Below are 15896 nucleotides of genomic sequence, written 5' to 3'. Positions count from 1 at the left end.
TTGTGATGAGGGAAATGCAATCATACAGTGCTGTTGTTTACCTTCCTCTTTACTGTTCCCATTACTTCTAATATCTGGGACAGGCACAATAAGCTTGTATGCTTGCTTGGTTGTTCCTGAATGATTATTCACAGGAGCCTCCCAATCTTTAAAGATAAATGTAAAATTACTATTTCAATTGGTTATAAATTAGATCTGACACTTATATTCACCTATTAGATACTTTTCATTCATGTATTCCTTGTACAGGTACCTTCAACTCAGTCGAAGATAGATCTGGTTGGACGACCCACAGTACATAAGTCCGCTTTCAAGCAAGCTACAGGTAAGAAATTAATGTTTCTCTCAATTTTCTTCTTATGTATAAATTATTAACCCTTTTACTGCTGGACACTTTATGATTGTAAATTAATGGAATTATTGCAATGTTTCAACAAGGTATCAACTGGAAAACTTAAATGATATTGAAAACAAGTTTTCTTTTATTACACCAACATATCTCCAAGTTGGACACAATATTTAAGCCAAAACTCAGTCATTTAGCATTTACTGGATTTGTAATATTTTTACATCCCCCTTTTGAATGGGACACTTGGTTGGAAACTGGTAAGAAATAACTGAAGAACATTTAATGGAAGAGATTACCAAATATCACAACTGCATATCTAAACTCATAGAACCTTGGTGGACAGGTGAGGCTATCTACTGTGATGATATCCCTCACTGGGAAGACCAGCTGTATCTCAGTCTGGTGTTCAGCTCGCGCGCTCGTGCACGTATTCTCGACATCGACGCCTCCGCTGCCCTCGCACTGCCAGGAGTCCATGCCTTCTACTCTGCCAAAGATCTCCCGGGAAAGTCAAACTTCTTCGGGCCCATTCACCAGGATGATCTGGTCTTCGCTGATGGCGAGGTCTGTTTGTTGTTTTACTCCATATTGAGGAATTTATCAACAGTTCAGATATTTATTTCTTACGTGTTAAAAACACGAACAAGCTCAGATTCGTTATTTAAACAACCAATAAATTCCCAGAATGTCACATTGCTGTTCATTTTAATTTTCTCAACTATTGTTGCAATTACTTCATTAATTATTTTCTTGTTTGTTCTTTTCATTAATTCAGAATCAGAAATATGTACTTTTAGCACATAGAATGCTAAATTTCTCAAAAGACAGAATGAATAGCTGAACTAGCTTTATAGGACCATTGTGTTATAAATTCAGCATTATTGTTGTCTCCGTACCTTGTACTCAGGATTAGCTTCTCAAGTCTTGCTAAATTCATCTTTAAGTTAGTGAAATTTTTTTTAAGTAAACTAAAATTGCAAGAACAGTATATCTGCAGCTATGTAATTAGGCAGTTGAGGAATATTAGTATAGCTGTATGTTATCTAATTTGTTGATACAGTTTATTACTGCAATTGTAGAAATATTTCAATATCATCTTTAGTTCCTGGTTTATAAAGTTGTGATCTTGTTTATGTGTTCTATTTGCTGCTATGTTTGCAGGTACTATGTGTGGGACAAGTGATAGGAGCTGTTGTGGCTGACACTCAGAGTCTGGCTCAAAGAGCTGCCAAACTGGTGAAAGTTGACTACGAAGATCTGGAGTCGGCCATCATCACAATTGAGGTACCTCTAAATTGCCTTCTCTCTGAGCCAATCCTCTAAATCACTCCCAGCAAGACATTCGACATCAACGACCGCATTTTTATTTCTTCCAGGATGCCATCAGAGAGAAATCATTCTATGCTCCGGCTCCATTGAAGCTGCGGTGTGGAGAGCCAGAAAAGATGCTGGAATCTGCAGAACACGTGGTGGAGGGAGAGATGAGACTGAGTGGTCAGGAGCATTTCTACCTGGAGACCATGGCTTGTATCGTGGTCCCAAAAGGTGAAGACGATGAGTTGGAAGTCACATCTTCCACACAACATCCTACCGAAATACAGGTATGTTGCTTAAGAGTTTATCAAATATATTTTTAATCACCAAAATTCTGCATGTCTAGAAAGATTTTTTTTTCTCAAGACAACAAGCTTATAAATTGCATCTAGTCCTATAAATAATGACCTTTGCGCTGCTTCCGGAGTGACAGAATATTCAGGATGGGTAAGGTTAGAGGGTAGGGGCCGCCTCCTATCCATGAGGAAGAATTAGGGCACTAATCTCAAAGTCATCTCCCCCCGGAAGAAGGGGAGGCCATCTCTGAACCAGCCTCTCCAGTCAAAGTAGGCAGGAGATGGCACACCCTTATTTTGAGGCTAGCAAGAACCTCTGAGGTTAGGGCATGAACCCCACCAACTCCAACAGTCATCTCCCACAGTAGACCTATTGAATTGCCCTTAAACCCCAGAATCTCAACATTTGCGATAAGTGATGTGCCGCTCCTGGACATCCATAAGGTTGCCCAAATTTAATTGACACATCGGTTTTTGCTCTGCCCAGTGGTATTTTCAACTGGAAGGTATCCCTGCTGGGTTAAATAAATGTTAACCCTACATTCACAAATGTCAGATTTTATTTTTTGTATGCCCTGATATTTTGATCTGTATTCCTATTTATATAATTGTCAGAATTTAAAAAATGTTTCAACGTGCTGAGCCACCATAGTTAACCGAGAAATAGTTGATGCATTGTGATGTTCAGAATCAATCATATTATTTGAATATTAAAATAAACATTCCAACTATTGATAACATTTGCAAGTAACATTAAAGATAAATCATTGGCAATTAATTAGAAGTTATCAAACAAATATTTAAATTCAAATTATAAATTTTACAAATATTTTTGGATTTCAGAATGTTGAAAAAAATTTCATTGGAGCAAGAGAGACTTATTTTCAGTGATTTCTAGAGGAACTTTAATGTATTGTTGAACGTCTCAATTTTTGCCCTTTAAGATCACTTTACTATCTAATTTCTGTTTGTTACATGGTGTCTTATTTTTAAAGACCATTATTGTACTGGTCATATACGATATGTCTAAGATTTAGTATTTTGCTTATTTTTTTTATTGACTTCCCATAAATATCCTATGAATGAGTTGTTACTCTTTTCTTCTGCATTTCAGGAGAGTGTTGCTCACATGTTGGGTATTGACTCCAACAAGGTTGTAGTCAAGGTCAAGAGGTTGGGAGGAGGGTTTGGAGGGAAAGAGTCTCGTAGCACAATGACTGCCTTACCCTGTGCTTTAGCTGCTAAGAAGTAAGTATTGCTTGAGATAATAGATATTGTCTTTATGAAACAAAGTACCACCACTGTTCCAATATTCCACCACCTCCAATCTTGAAGACTGACACTGGCGTTGGCGGTGGAGAGAATTGGCGAGTGAGTGGTATGGATGAATGTAACGATTGTGTGTCTGAATGTGGTATTGTGAACAAATGTAAAAATTATAGATTTATTAAGTATGACTTTTGCCACATAATTGTATTATTGTCAACAGCAATAAAAGGCTTGACTTTGACTTCGTAGGATGATTTATTTGAACAAAAACCTTTAATTAGCCTGTGTGTTGTTTTGCCTGTATAGTTCACTTACTCAATAGTATGAAATTATTGTGTAGGTTGGGCAAGCCAGTACGCTGCATGCTGGACCGTGATGAAGACATGTTGTCGACGGGTCAAAGACACCCATTCCTTGGACGTTACAAGGTCGCATTCACCCCTGAAGGCAAACTAATAGCCTGTGAAATCAGTATGTACAGTAACGCTGGCATCTCGTATGACCTCTCTAATTCTGTGAGTGTTTTCTCTTAATTCAATATTTATTACAAAGAAATCTTGGCTATGCTTTGTTATTTGTACTGCTGGAAAATTCACTGATCAACATAAATTGTTGTAATTGTGGGAAAATGACGTAGTTTTGTTTAAATTCTGAAGTCTAATCTGAAGAGATGTTCAATGTGATTATTTGTTCACCTTATAAAAAGTAGTGGCCATCACCTTGTTTGAATACTACAGCTCAGCTACAGTTTGTGGCACAAATCCTTAGAATTATGATTCGTTTGGAATGAATCTCCACACCAATAAGATGTCTGCACTCAGAAAGATTCATCTGAAAATTCACAGGTTTAAAAATGTTGCACAAGTCAAGATATTACACTTGAAATACGGTAGTAAAACATTGTGCTCTTTTTCGTAATTGAATAAGATACCAAGTGGTTTTATTGTGTGATGAGATGAATGAAACAAGTAATAAGGAACTAAGGATAGGTTTTATTAGACACAGAAGTAAACTATAAACATTCAGCTTTAGTATTGAATAATGATTGGATGTAAACAACTCAAGGAACATCTGATAGTAAATTTAGACTATTATAATGAATATTGTTATAACGGTTGGCCATTGTTGTAAATTTTTGGTTTTGAGGATTTTTGTTCTGGAATTTAATTGTAATAATTAATTTGTAAAAGAAAAACTAAATTAATTATTGGAATATGTGTTGTTATTCACTAGTAGTATTAATGTATTATAATGAACACAATCATGAGTAATAATAGTACGTACTAAATACTGAGTTATATCTTTAGCCATCATGTTTCTTTTACAATAAACATTGTAATGTAATCTTCGAGGCATGTAACAATGTATGCCCTAAAAGGATGAGAATGTCCCCAAAACATCTTATTATAACTTTTATTGGATTTTTTGTGACGTAAAACTCAGTATTTTGTAAAGTTATCAACTCTGTCAGTTTGTCATTTAGTACTTGTTCACAGGTGATGGAACGAGCAATGATGCATTGTGAAAATGCTTACAAAATTCCACATGTGAGTGTGTATGGTTATGTGTGCAAGACTAACTTGGTGACCAACACAGCCTTCCGCGGGTTCGGAGCCCCTCAAGCCATGTTAATCAGTGAGACCATGATGCGACATGTAGCGGACTACTTGCATAAGGATCCCTTCGAGGTAATGGCAGTCATGAGAATGAATTTTCTGAATTAACCATCCGAGTGTCCATTATATTTTGTAAAACGCATACCCGTTTTGTGAGGTTTTGCAGACTGTCCTTGTAAAATTTATAATAAATTTAAATAGTAACTTAAATATAAAGTGGTTAAGTTCATACCACTTTTTTTGCAAAGAACTGTGCTTTCAGACTATGTAACCACAAAGTTAGAAAAAACAATTTCTTAGTTTAGAAATATACAGAAATGTAAAAAAAAAAACAAAATTTGCAAAGTATGCACATGTATTTGAAATACTGCGTATATTCAAAATTCAGAATAGCCAAATAGTAGGAAATTTTGTCTTGAAGACAGAAATGTATAATGTTAAACTATTTATATTGATATTTTTCATTTTTTTTATTTTTATGAATAAGTGCACATTTGAATTTTTCCTACTTGCGGTAGTTATATAACACATTGATATAACAATGTTCTTACTTTTTATATTATACTAAATATAGAAGCAATATAACATTTAGAATAGCCTACTTGTAGCAAATTTTGCCATGAACAAGAAATATACATTTATGACACATTCACACATTCGTATCAGAGCAGCAACAAAAAATTCAAACCCACTTCATTGGAAACAGCTGATGAAAATTATGTAAACTCATATTTGGTACAGAGTACGAGAAATTGAAAGAGCAGACAGAGTCGTCAAAAATATTGATGATGTTACGCTTGGAGGGTTAATCATAGAATATTTCAAAACATACTGTTACTAAAATACACAGATCTACAGCAAATATTAAGGAATAATAATAGCTCCGTGTTAATGAACACTGTGTGCTAGATTTGCCAGCTGAACCTGTATAAGGAAGGTGACCTGACCCCGTTCCACCAACAGCTGACATATTGCACTATGGACCGTTGCTGGCAGGAGGCCGTGAATGACTCTCAATATTTCAATCGTAAGGCTGCCGTCCAGAAATTCAACAAGTGAGTTCTACCATTTGTAACCCTGTAAATATTTTGTCCTCTGTTGTTTTTAGAATAACACACAGAATGTACATTAAATGTGTAATCAAAATTAAAATGAAGCCAAATTTCATTTGTTCAAAATAGAAATATGATCTTAGGCTTTTGACAGTGTTGACTACATTTTGATAATCCAGCATATACAACAAGGCAATTTCCTGAATTACGACTCATCACTTCTTACAATTTTTGTAACCAACATGAATTGCTTGCCATATTTGTCTTTACTGGTAATCATTACAAAAGTACACCACTTTTTTACATACTTCACTAAACGTTATGGATTGATTAAAATAGCTACAGATTTTGTCATGTCAAGTGAAGAATATTTAGTTTCATTTGATGTTACTTCTTTGTATCCCAATGTTCCTATGAAATTATCAAGGAATGGTTAATATCTATATATTTAACACAAGATGAAATTAAGTAATACATAATGTTAACTGATTTATGCATGTCTAAAACCACATTTTATCAACAGATTGAAGTAACAGCATTATTAAAATCTGTCTATAAATAAGAAGAATCTGACGCTTATGAAACATGAAGATTAAATATTAAAGAACCATTTTGGACCGATTCAAAATTCACTAAAAAAAAAGTAAATTCTTTCTGACATCAAATTCTATCAAACATATATTAGTATTTACTATACTTTTAATTATACAAATCTTTTATTCAGCTGATAATTGTTTTTAAATTGTGAACATATTTATATAATTGTTTCAAATTGTTCGATTCTCACCTGACGATGTCATCTTAGACATTTCGATAATAAGAAATAATAATAATAATAGCCCTTGTGTAAGAAATAAAAATTATTGGAGAATTGTGTGTTTCTTTTAAGGAAAATAATTGACAGTGGTTGTTGAACTATAGTATCTTTCCTGACAGGGAGAATCGATGGCGCAAGCGTGGCATCAGTGTGGTACCCACTGCCTTTGGAATAGCGTACACTTCCCTGTTCCTCAACCAATCCGGAGCCCTGGTGCTGGTCTACGTGGATGGTTCAGTGTTGTTGTCCCACGGTGGTACAGAGATGGGGCAAGGGCTACACACCAAGATGATACAAGTACTGATTCATGCCCTTATATACAATTAGTGTTTCAGTGTAGGCTACATAGTACGAGACGTGTTCAGAAAGTAAGTACCATTCTTAAAAAAAACAAGTAAAACAGTTTTTTCAAAACAATTTTATTTCTATATGAAAGCCCAAACCTTAAACTATTTTTTGACATGTTTTCCACCGATGTTCAAACACTTGTCGTAGCGCGTGATCATATTGTCTATACCCTCTTCGTAGAAGGTTCCGCCAACGAATGTAGACACGACTCCACGGCAGTTTTCACTTCATCGTTGGTTTCAAAGCACTGGCTGCCTAGCTTGCTCTTCATGTGCAGGAACAAGTGGTAGTCAGACGGTGCCAAGTCCGGGCTGTAGGACAGGTGATTGAACTGCTCCCAACGAAATTGTCTAATCAATGTTTGAGTGTCACCAGCGGTATGGGGCTGAGCATTGTCATGGAGCAACACAATTCCGTTACTGAGCATTCCCCTCCGTTTGTTTTGAATTTGTTTCTTAAGGTTTCGCAATACCTTGCCGCATTAATAGTTTCACATCTTGGGAGAAAATCAATCAGCAAAACTCCTTTCTGATCCCAAAAGACAGTGCACATGATTTTTTGTACAGACATTGTCATCTTGAATATTTGCAACTTCGGGGATTGTTTGTGTCACCACTCCATTGACTGCTGTTTGGATTCCAGTGTGACATGACGGACCCAAGTTTCATTACCTGTCATAATTTTGTTTAAAAAAAATCATCACTGTACCGTGTGAGAAAAGTCAAAGCACTTCCGAGTCTCTTAGTTTTGTGCACGTCAGTGAGCATTTTTGGAACTCATTGGGAACACAGCTTGCGATAACTTAAACGGTCCGTAACAATTTCGGACAAAAGAGTGCATGAAATTTGTTGGAAATCGTCACATAGCATTGTCATAGTGAAACGTTTGTTCTCTTGGATTTTTCCGTCAACTGCCCTTACCAGATCATCAGTGACGAGAGAAGGCTGACCGCTTCGATTCTCATCATGCACAACATGACACAACAACATGCTACATGTTGTTTGTTCGACTGCCATTCAACATTCTAACTCACTTTCTCATCATTCTTTCACTCATCACGTCTTCCCCGTAAACATCTCAAAGTTAACAATAAATTTTAGCCAGTTTCACATTTCTTGTGATCAAAAATCTTATTACAGAACGAATCTCACAATCGGCGGGATCACTAATTGTCTTAAACATTTTAAACGTTCAGAGAAAATTGAAAACACAGTGTAGAACAACTAAAATAACGTGACTCGATAGCTAGTGAACAAGGACGGCTAGTGTGCATGTGCGGAACATTGATTGCACCGCTACAACGGCAGTAGAATGAAACGGTACTTACTTTTTGAACATGCCTCGTATTTAATGTATGTAGAATAATGAGTAAATTAATATATCTATGAAATTCAAGATTTTAAAACATGATACATATACGCTAACATTTACCTAACAATTTTAGAGTTAAGAAATAGCCAAAACAGCAAAGTATAAAAAGAGTAAATTATAACGTTAGGTTTCAACCTTATCTTTACAATCATGTTCTAATAATTACCGGTATTTCCTGAAAAAAAAATAGTTTTTATTTTGCTAAAATATCTGTAGGTTTTTTTTCCCTTTAAAACAATGATTCTAAGTGAACTCTAGAAATTAGAAGAATTTGTTCAATGTATTTCAAGGTGTACTGTTAAAAACAAACCGGTAACTAACAACTGTGTGCAGGTGGCCAGCAAAGCTCTTGGGATTCCTGCATCCATGATCCACATCTCAGAGACAGCCACTGACAAGGTTCCCAATACAGGAGCTACTGCTGCTAGCTCTGGTTCCGACCTCAATGGAATGGCCATCATCGTGAGTAATCATTAACTAATCGTCACAATATAAAGATGACCACGTGTAGGTTGATCTGGTGGAAGCTCGCATTGTTCTTAGTACAGGGTGTCCATTTTATCTGTGCACCACCGGTATTTGATAAACAACTAAATTTACAAGATGGTTTAAATGAGGGGAATTCACCTATGTTTTAGTTTAATCTAAAATATGATTCTAGAATTTCAAAAATCTGGCTGTCATACTCCAACACAGCAGAACAAACTTTACATTTTCTGATTGAACACCCTATATTTTATTGCAAATTTTGATACAAAACATTTGTATTCTTGGAAATTTTCTTTTTAACTAAGTCATTTAGGAGCTACAGCCTATTATTTATTTAAATAATACATTTTAATATTTGTATTATTATTAGTAAACATATTATACATTAATATATTTAAGAAGCATTGTGTGAGTAATTTCAAATGAGATAAAAAAAGAAAATTGTGTTATTGTTAAATGGGCTATTAGTATTATATGTTCCTTACTGTAATTAGTAAAATCCTAATAAGAGTATGAAAATTTAGCACTATGAAATAACAAAATATATCCGACAACTAGGCTGTATGGGGACGGCTTTTAATTTTTTAACTATTGCAGTAAGGCATTTCAAGTTTACAGATCAATACTATACATGAATATCTACTTATTCATGTATATCTATTATGAGAACGCAATGCCACAAGTCTGACCTCAAACAGTTCAGTCTTTTAGTAACAAAGATTTTATTCTAACAACTGTTGAAGGTACTGAGAACTCTGTGAAAAATAAAATCACTGTGGAATAAACCTACTGATAGTCTCTTGATTCCAATATTGTGCAAGGCAACTTAGTTTTACATCTTTCAACTCATATAAAATACCAAGTAAAATTCATTAAACTTTGTTTATTTTAATGATAATGATTGTTAGTTTTTATATGAATTATTAATATGGTTGAATGTGTCAGGATGCATGCAATAAGCTGCTGGACCGTCTGAAGCCGTACAGAGAGGCAAATCCAAAGGGCGAGTGGAAGGACTGGGTGAGGACCGCATTCTTCGATAGAGTCAGTTTAGCGGCTACTGGGTTCTACAAGTAAGTGTGCAATTATTTATCCACAGAATTTAGCAAGTAACAACCAGTTTTAACAATGGTTGTTCTTGTCAGTGGAAATAGAGGTACGGTTGTGGATGAACATCCTCGGATGCTTTTCACCAGACAGATAAGAATGTTGAGACTTGTTAGGGCTGGAAATGTATTGCTGCAAACAAGTTTTGTTTATTTTGGGCATAAATTGTGCAATTAATTGGCAACGTTTATAACAAATGAAAAATTGGTAAAGAAACAAATGTACAGGGTTCGGCCAAAAAACCTCCCCGGTTTGAGCAAGCCACCGCGTGAGTTGTAGTGGGGGTAGAGATGTGGAGGGGGTATTGTTCCGTAGCAGCGTACGTGCCATTTTCAGTGTTCACCATGGCTTGGCTTGGTCAGCATCAAGCGTTTGTTGTGGAGGAGTTTATTAAAAATGGCGGTTCTGAGATTTCTACTCAACGAGCGTTTCGGATTCGATTCGAACTTGGCTGACGTGATAGTGTTCCTGATGCGAAAACGATTAGACTGTAGATGTCAAACTTTAGACAAACAGGGTCAGCACTAAAAAGAAAACCAACTGGCCGACCTCGTACTGCAATAACACCGGAGAATGTGGCGCGAGTGAGAACATCCATCCAACAGTCTCCAAAGCGTTCAGCAGTTAAACATGCAGCTGCCCTGGGATTGTCAGAAAGGAGTGTAAGGAGAATTCTGCATAAGGAACTTCATCTGCATCCCTACAAAATAATGGTTGCCCAAAAGTTGTCTGAAAAAGATTATGAAACTCACAGGGCTGCATGTGATGACATTATGCAAAACATTCCCCCAGATGCTGTCTTCATTACTTCTAATGAAGCAATCCTAGGGAACTCCACCAACAACCACTACACAGCCCAAAAGTCACAGTTTGGTGCGCCGTTGCGGAATTTGGTGTGTGGGGACCGTACTTTTTTGAAGAAGATGGACAAACAGTAACGGTCAATCGCTATTGTCACATGATAGACATTTCTCCGACCCAAGATCAACCAATTTGTTTTAGACCATGAGGAAGAAGAAATTTGGTTCCAACAGGACGGAGCCACAGCTAACACTGCTCGGCGGTCCATGGAAATGTTAAGAGAGTTGTTCCCTGGACGTCTTGTTTCTTTAAGAGGAAACATTTCCTGGCCTCTAAGGTCACCCGACTTATCACCTTGTGATTTCTTTCTGTGGGGTTACCTAAAGGCTGAAGTGCACAAACATTGTCCCAGAACTCTGCAAGAACTAAAAGATGCCATTAGGCAGGAAGTGGCAGCCATTCCAAGGGAAGTTACACGAAGAACTCTGGACAACTTCAAGGGAAGACTTCGTGAATGTCTTAACAATGGGGGACATCATTTATCGGACATAATTTTCAAAACCAAGTAAAGTGTACTAAGTGATGCAAAATGGCATCATATAGGCTATTCACAAATATAATTAGTTGTTCTGTATGTTTCTTATTCTTTTTGCAAATGCCTATTGAACTTTTTACCGGACCCTGTATAAAGAAATGACTTTTAACTTTTCATGTATTGAAGTTGAACAATTTTTTACAATACAAATATAAATAAATCATTAAATATTTTAACATATATTTTTAGTAATAGATTAGGAAATGTAGCTGAATGTTGTATACAGTTGGGTTTGCGTGTGTATTTGTTCCAGAGTCTGTTATACCCCTGTGAAATAATGAAAAACACAGACTCTGGAATAATAATCACTGTCACAATAAAATAACATAATAATATATATTATTATGTTATTTTATAGTAGTCTAATATGAATATTTATGACTAATATGTGTTAATATGAATGAGATATAGTGTTTGTGTCCATAGAAAATGCATGTTTGATTAGATCTGTGGTAAGGAAATTTGTGTGGGAGTGTGTATTAGGGGTGTTGTGCAGACATCTGTGTGCATGATATTTTTGTTTTTTGTGTATGTGGTGTGAATGTTGGTATGTGTGGTGAGGTTGTGTTCATGGTATCTTGACAGTACATGTGCACAGCATTTAGAATTATTCGGAAGTCCATTCTTTTTTTTTTTTTTTTTTTTTGTAAAAGGTAAATTCTTACAATGTGTTTTGCAATGTATAATGTGTATTTGTTACAAAACTTGTAATTACTGTGGTGAATAAAAAGATTCATTCATTCCATGATTGTAATAAATTGCCCTTGATGTTGACAGGACCCCAGACATCAAATATGACTTTCACAAGAATGAAGGAATGGCATTCAACTACTTCGCCTACGGAGCTGCCTGTTCCGAGGTGGAGATTGACTGTTTGACTGGCGACCATCAGGTAAATTGTTGTAGTGTATTTATATAACTTAGTAGGTAAAACAAGTAATAGTCATTCTCTGTAACTCATGTCACTCTGAAATATTGACTAAGAATCAATAAACGCAAGATGTCAGGTGATAAGGATACACTTGACACCCTCACTAACATTTTTGTGTTGAACCAAAATTTGGAAAGTTCAAGACCAAAACAAACAGTAAATGGCTTTGTGTAGTTGGATCTCTTTACTTAGTCGATAGTAAGACATTAAATGTGAACTGGTGCTGCAGGTGTTACGGACCGACATCGTGATGGACGTGGGCGAGAGTCTCAACCCGGCCATAGACGTGGGGCAGGTGGAAGGGGCGTTCATGCAAGGTTACGGTCTGTTCACCATCGAGGAACCCATACATTCCCCCCAGGGGGGTCTGCTGTCTCGAGGCCCTGGAGCGTATAAACTGCCTGGCTTCACTGATATCCCGGCCCAGTTCAACGTTTCTCTACTGAAGGAGGCACCGAACCTCAGAGCTGTCTATTCTTCAAAGGTAAGAGAGAGCTGGCCAATAATAAATAGGTCTTATACGGACAGGACACAGAAACTCAATATGCAATATTAGTATTCTCACTATCAGTTGAAATTATCCAATGTAGGCAAAAACTTGAAAATCACTGAAAAGTTTTTATCTCATTAACCCCCTTTAAATCTTGTGCTCACTTTTCTTTCCTCCACTCCATGAAGGCATATCGATGACATGCTGAAGAATCGGTTTTGGCGAAATCGTTTGTACAGAGATTCGTCTCTTTAACTTATATCTCCACAGAGTGAGAAATGCTCTTCCACCATTCACCGGTGCCAAACGTAATTCCCTCTCCTGTGCAGGAGTATATTTTTATTTTAGAATACTTTATAGAATAAAGTAGAATAGTTTTATGTCTCAAAAAAATATAGAACAGTATGATAATATTGTGCTGAAATTATTTTCTTGTAAGTGTGTTTGTGGTATGGTGTGCTGTACAAATAATTCAGTATTGTATAATTGTAATACAGATGAATACTGATACAACAAATTGATTTTTTACCTTTATAATCAGTTAAAGAGACTATAATGTTTTCACTGTACCATATCAGGATCACAAAGGTTTTATAACTGCGACTGTACTATAATGATAGTACGTATTTCCATCTTGAAAACTGCTTGTATTTCAGGCAGTGGGAGAGCCTCCTCTGTTCCTAGCGTCCTCTGTCTTCTTTGCTATCCGGGAGGCTATCCAGGCAGCACGAGCTGAGGTCGGACTCACTGGATACTTCCGCCTGGACTCCCCTGCCACGTCTGCCCGGATACGGATGGCTTGTGCTGACCACATTACTGAAAAGGTAACTCTAGATATCGGTCTTAGACCAAGCAACTGTGTGCTTTATATCTTAGTTTCTGGCTGTTTTAAGCTCTATTCAGTCAGTAATTTTGTAAATCTAATTGCACAACATTTGACTACAGTCTGCCAATGTTTGAAGACCGACAAAAATGTTAAATGTTTCCGAAAAATGTTAAATTGTGTAGTTTTAACAAGACACTATGTGAAAAACTGTTTTATAAAGATTTACTGTTGTATATTGTTGTAACTATCTCTTCTTACATATATTATTTAAGAAACTTACTTTTTATACCTTACTTTAAAGTGTTTCATCTGATTTTTTATTTTGCTGTTCTTATAATTCTGTATTTTACCTATCTTCTGAAGGTGAGATAGTTATGGCTTTAAATTTGTTTAATGCTAAAACAATACTCATCATGGGTAACTTTGGTATAGAATTGCATTTTCAGTTTATTATATGTGCAGTACATACAGTAGTATAGGAGAAATAAATTGATGTAAAATTTTCAAATATCAGTGAAAATGCCCCTTTTTAAACACATCTATCTCAAAACAATAAAGTGGTTTTTTGACAATGTCCAAGCATATGGATATCCTTAGACATGGGTCTTAGCATATGGGTCGGTACATGTATATGTAAGCAAGACATGTATATAACCAACACGTGGACTTATTTTGGTATATAAGTATACTAATACATCTTTTCATAATATGTATAAGTTTTTCAACGTGTTTTAGTTATTTACCTAAAACTCACATGTAGTAAAAATTTAACAAAAAAATTTCAAAATCTCCACTGTTTATGAATGGAGGATCTCTTTGTACAGCCATATAAATGAGATATTTGTATAAAATACAAAATAAATTGATTATATCTGCTTCAGTACAAAACTGATTGAATTTTAATTTTGGGTAAACTTGGACTGAAATGGTTATAGAGGTAATAAAAATGATGTTTTAATAAAAATTGTCCCGTAAATAAAATTTTCAGAGAACCTTTGTATTTCCTTACATTTTGCAGATTTGTTTAACCCTACAAATAAAGATTTAAAAATAAAACATCTTGTTGTTTTACACTAAATTTAAATTAAACATCTAATTAATATTACAAAATTGCTATAATTTTCTCTTGTAATTTGGTTCAATCTAGTTGTTTATATATCAAAAAAATTTTAATTTGTAAAAAAAATTTTCAGGGTGTAATTTTTACTGCAAACCTTTGTATATATGGACGTTGGCATTTTTCTGTAGTTTTCCCTGGCATTTCTGGATAAACAGAAATCAGATTTCCGGTTTTTCTGGCATTTCACCATCCGTATATACGGACGTTGGCACTAAAAGAGTTAAAATTGTCTTCATCAAGGTCTAATTTTGATTTCATATCAAAATACAATTAATGAGGTTAAATTTATATTTTGCATAAAAACACAATTGAAAACCGTATGAATCAAAAACAACATCTCAATGTGATCTTTCATAGTTGTGGAGATGGTGTAACACATGTTTACTATGTAATGAGACAATTTTGTGCCATATCTGTGAACTATTACACTTACCATATCATCAACTACACAGGATCTTTACTTCGTGATATACAGACTTGTTGGTCATTACTTTTAAGCATATTATAGTGATTCTAGTATTATTTCAAATTGTCAACATAGTTATTATTATTTAAATATTAGCTAGGCTGTCGACAATGAATTTAGAAACATTAATAATTTATATATTGCAGTTCCCAGAACCACAACCGGACACTTACAAACCTTGGAACATCATCCTGTAGACAGACGATACCAAACATCAGTCTTCAAATACATGTCAGAATTCACCACTGCATAAGTATCCATAAGTCATGTAGGATATCCTCCATACCACTGTGCCATTGTGTGTGTGATCTTGAAATGCTCATTATTATTATTATTGTATGTTGATAATGGTATTATGAATAACTTAATATATTTACAAACTTAAGACGAAAACGGGAAGTTGTGTTTTGGGAATTTGAGTTTGAATTTAAATTGGTCAGTCTTGTCAATTCATTGGTTCATATGATGACTTGTGAATTATAATCAAACCAAAGCAACTCTATTTTATTTATAATAAGTTGTAAAAACTATCTGTATACTAAATATTGATATTATTTTTGTTTAATAAATTAATGTTCGTAGCTCAATTATGAAATAATTAAGTATTAAATTATGTTCTTTATTGTTTGGAAAGTGACA

At 35.2% G+C, this 15896-nt stretch overlaps 1 protein-coding gene across 2 annotated transcripts in view; it reads left to right on the top strand.

The window, feature by feature from the left end:
• LOC124356567 (xanthine dehydrogenase) overlaps window positions 1-15896 on the top strand; it is a 20719-nt gene extending 4823 nt beyond the window's left edge. For both annotated transcript variants that reach the window (XM_046807644.1, XM_046807646.1), the window contains exons 4-18: window positions 250-325; window positions 693-913; window positions 1511-1633; window positions 1726-1950; window positions 3074-3207; window positions 3569-3743; window positions 4725-4916; window positions 5754-5899; window positions 6833-7010; window positions 8766-8894; window positions 9867-9994; window positions 12202-12316; window positions 12585-12839; window positions 13502-13669; window positions 15404-15896. In XM_046807644.1, coding sequence (XP_046663600.1) covers window positions 250-325; window positions 693-913; window positions 1511-1633; window positions 1726-1950; window positions 3074-3207; window positions 3569-3743; window positions 4725-4916; window positions 5754-5899; window positions 6833-7010; window positions 8766-8894; window positions 9867-9994; window positions 12202-12316; window positions 12585-12839; window positions 13502-13669; window positions 15404-15454 — 2316 coding nt within the window. In that variant the 3' untranslated portion in view covers window positions 15455-15896. The remainder of the gene's footprint in view (window positions 1-249; window positions 326-692; window positions 914-1510; window positions 1634-1725; window positions 1951-3073; window positions 3208-3568; window positions 3744-4724; window positions 4917-5753; window positions 5900-6832; window positions 7011-8765; window positions 8895-9866; window positions 9995-12201; window positions 12317-12584; window positions 12840-13501; window positions 13670-15403) is intronic.

Source organism: Homalodisca vitripennis, chromosome 3 (assembly GCF_021130785.1).
Source record: "Homalodisca vitripennis isolate AUS2020 chromosome 3, UT_GWSS_2.1, whole genome shotgun sequence".
Taxonomy (NCBI): Eukaryota; Metazoa; Arthropoda; class Insecta; order Hemiptera; family Cicadellidae; genus Homalodisca; species Homalodisca vitripennis.
The sequence above is the reverse complement of the archived record's forward strand: the minus strand, read 5'-3'. Positions and strand labels throughout refer to the sequence as shown.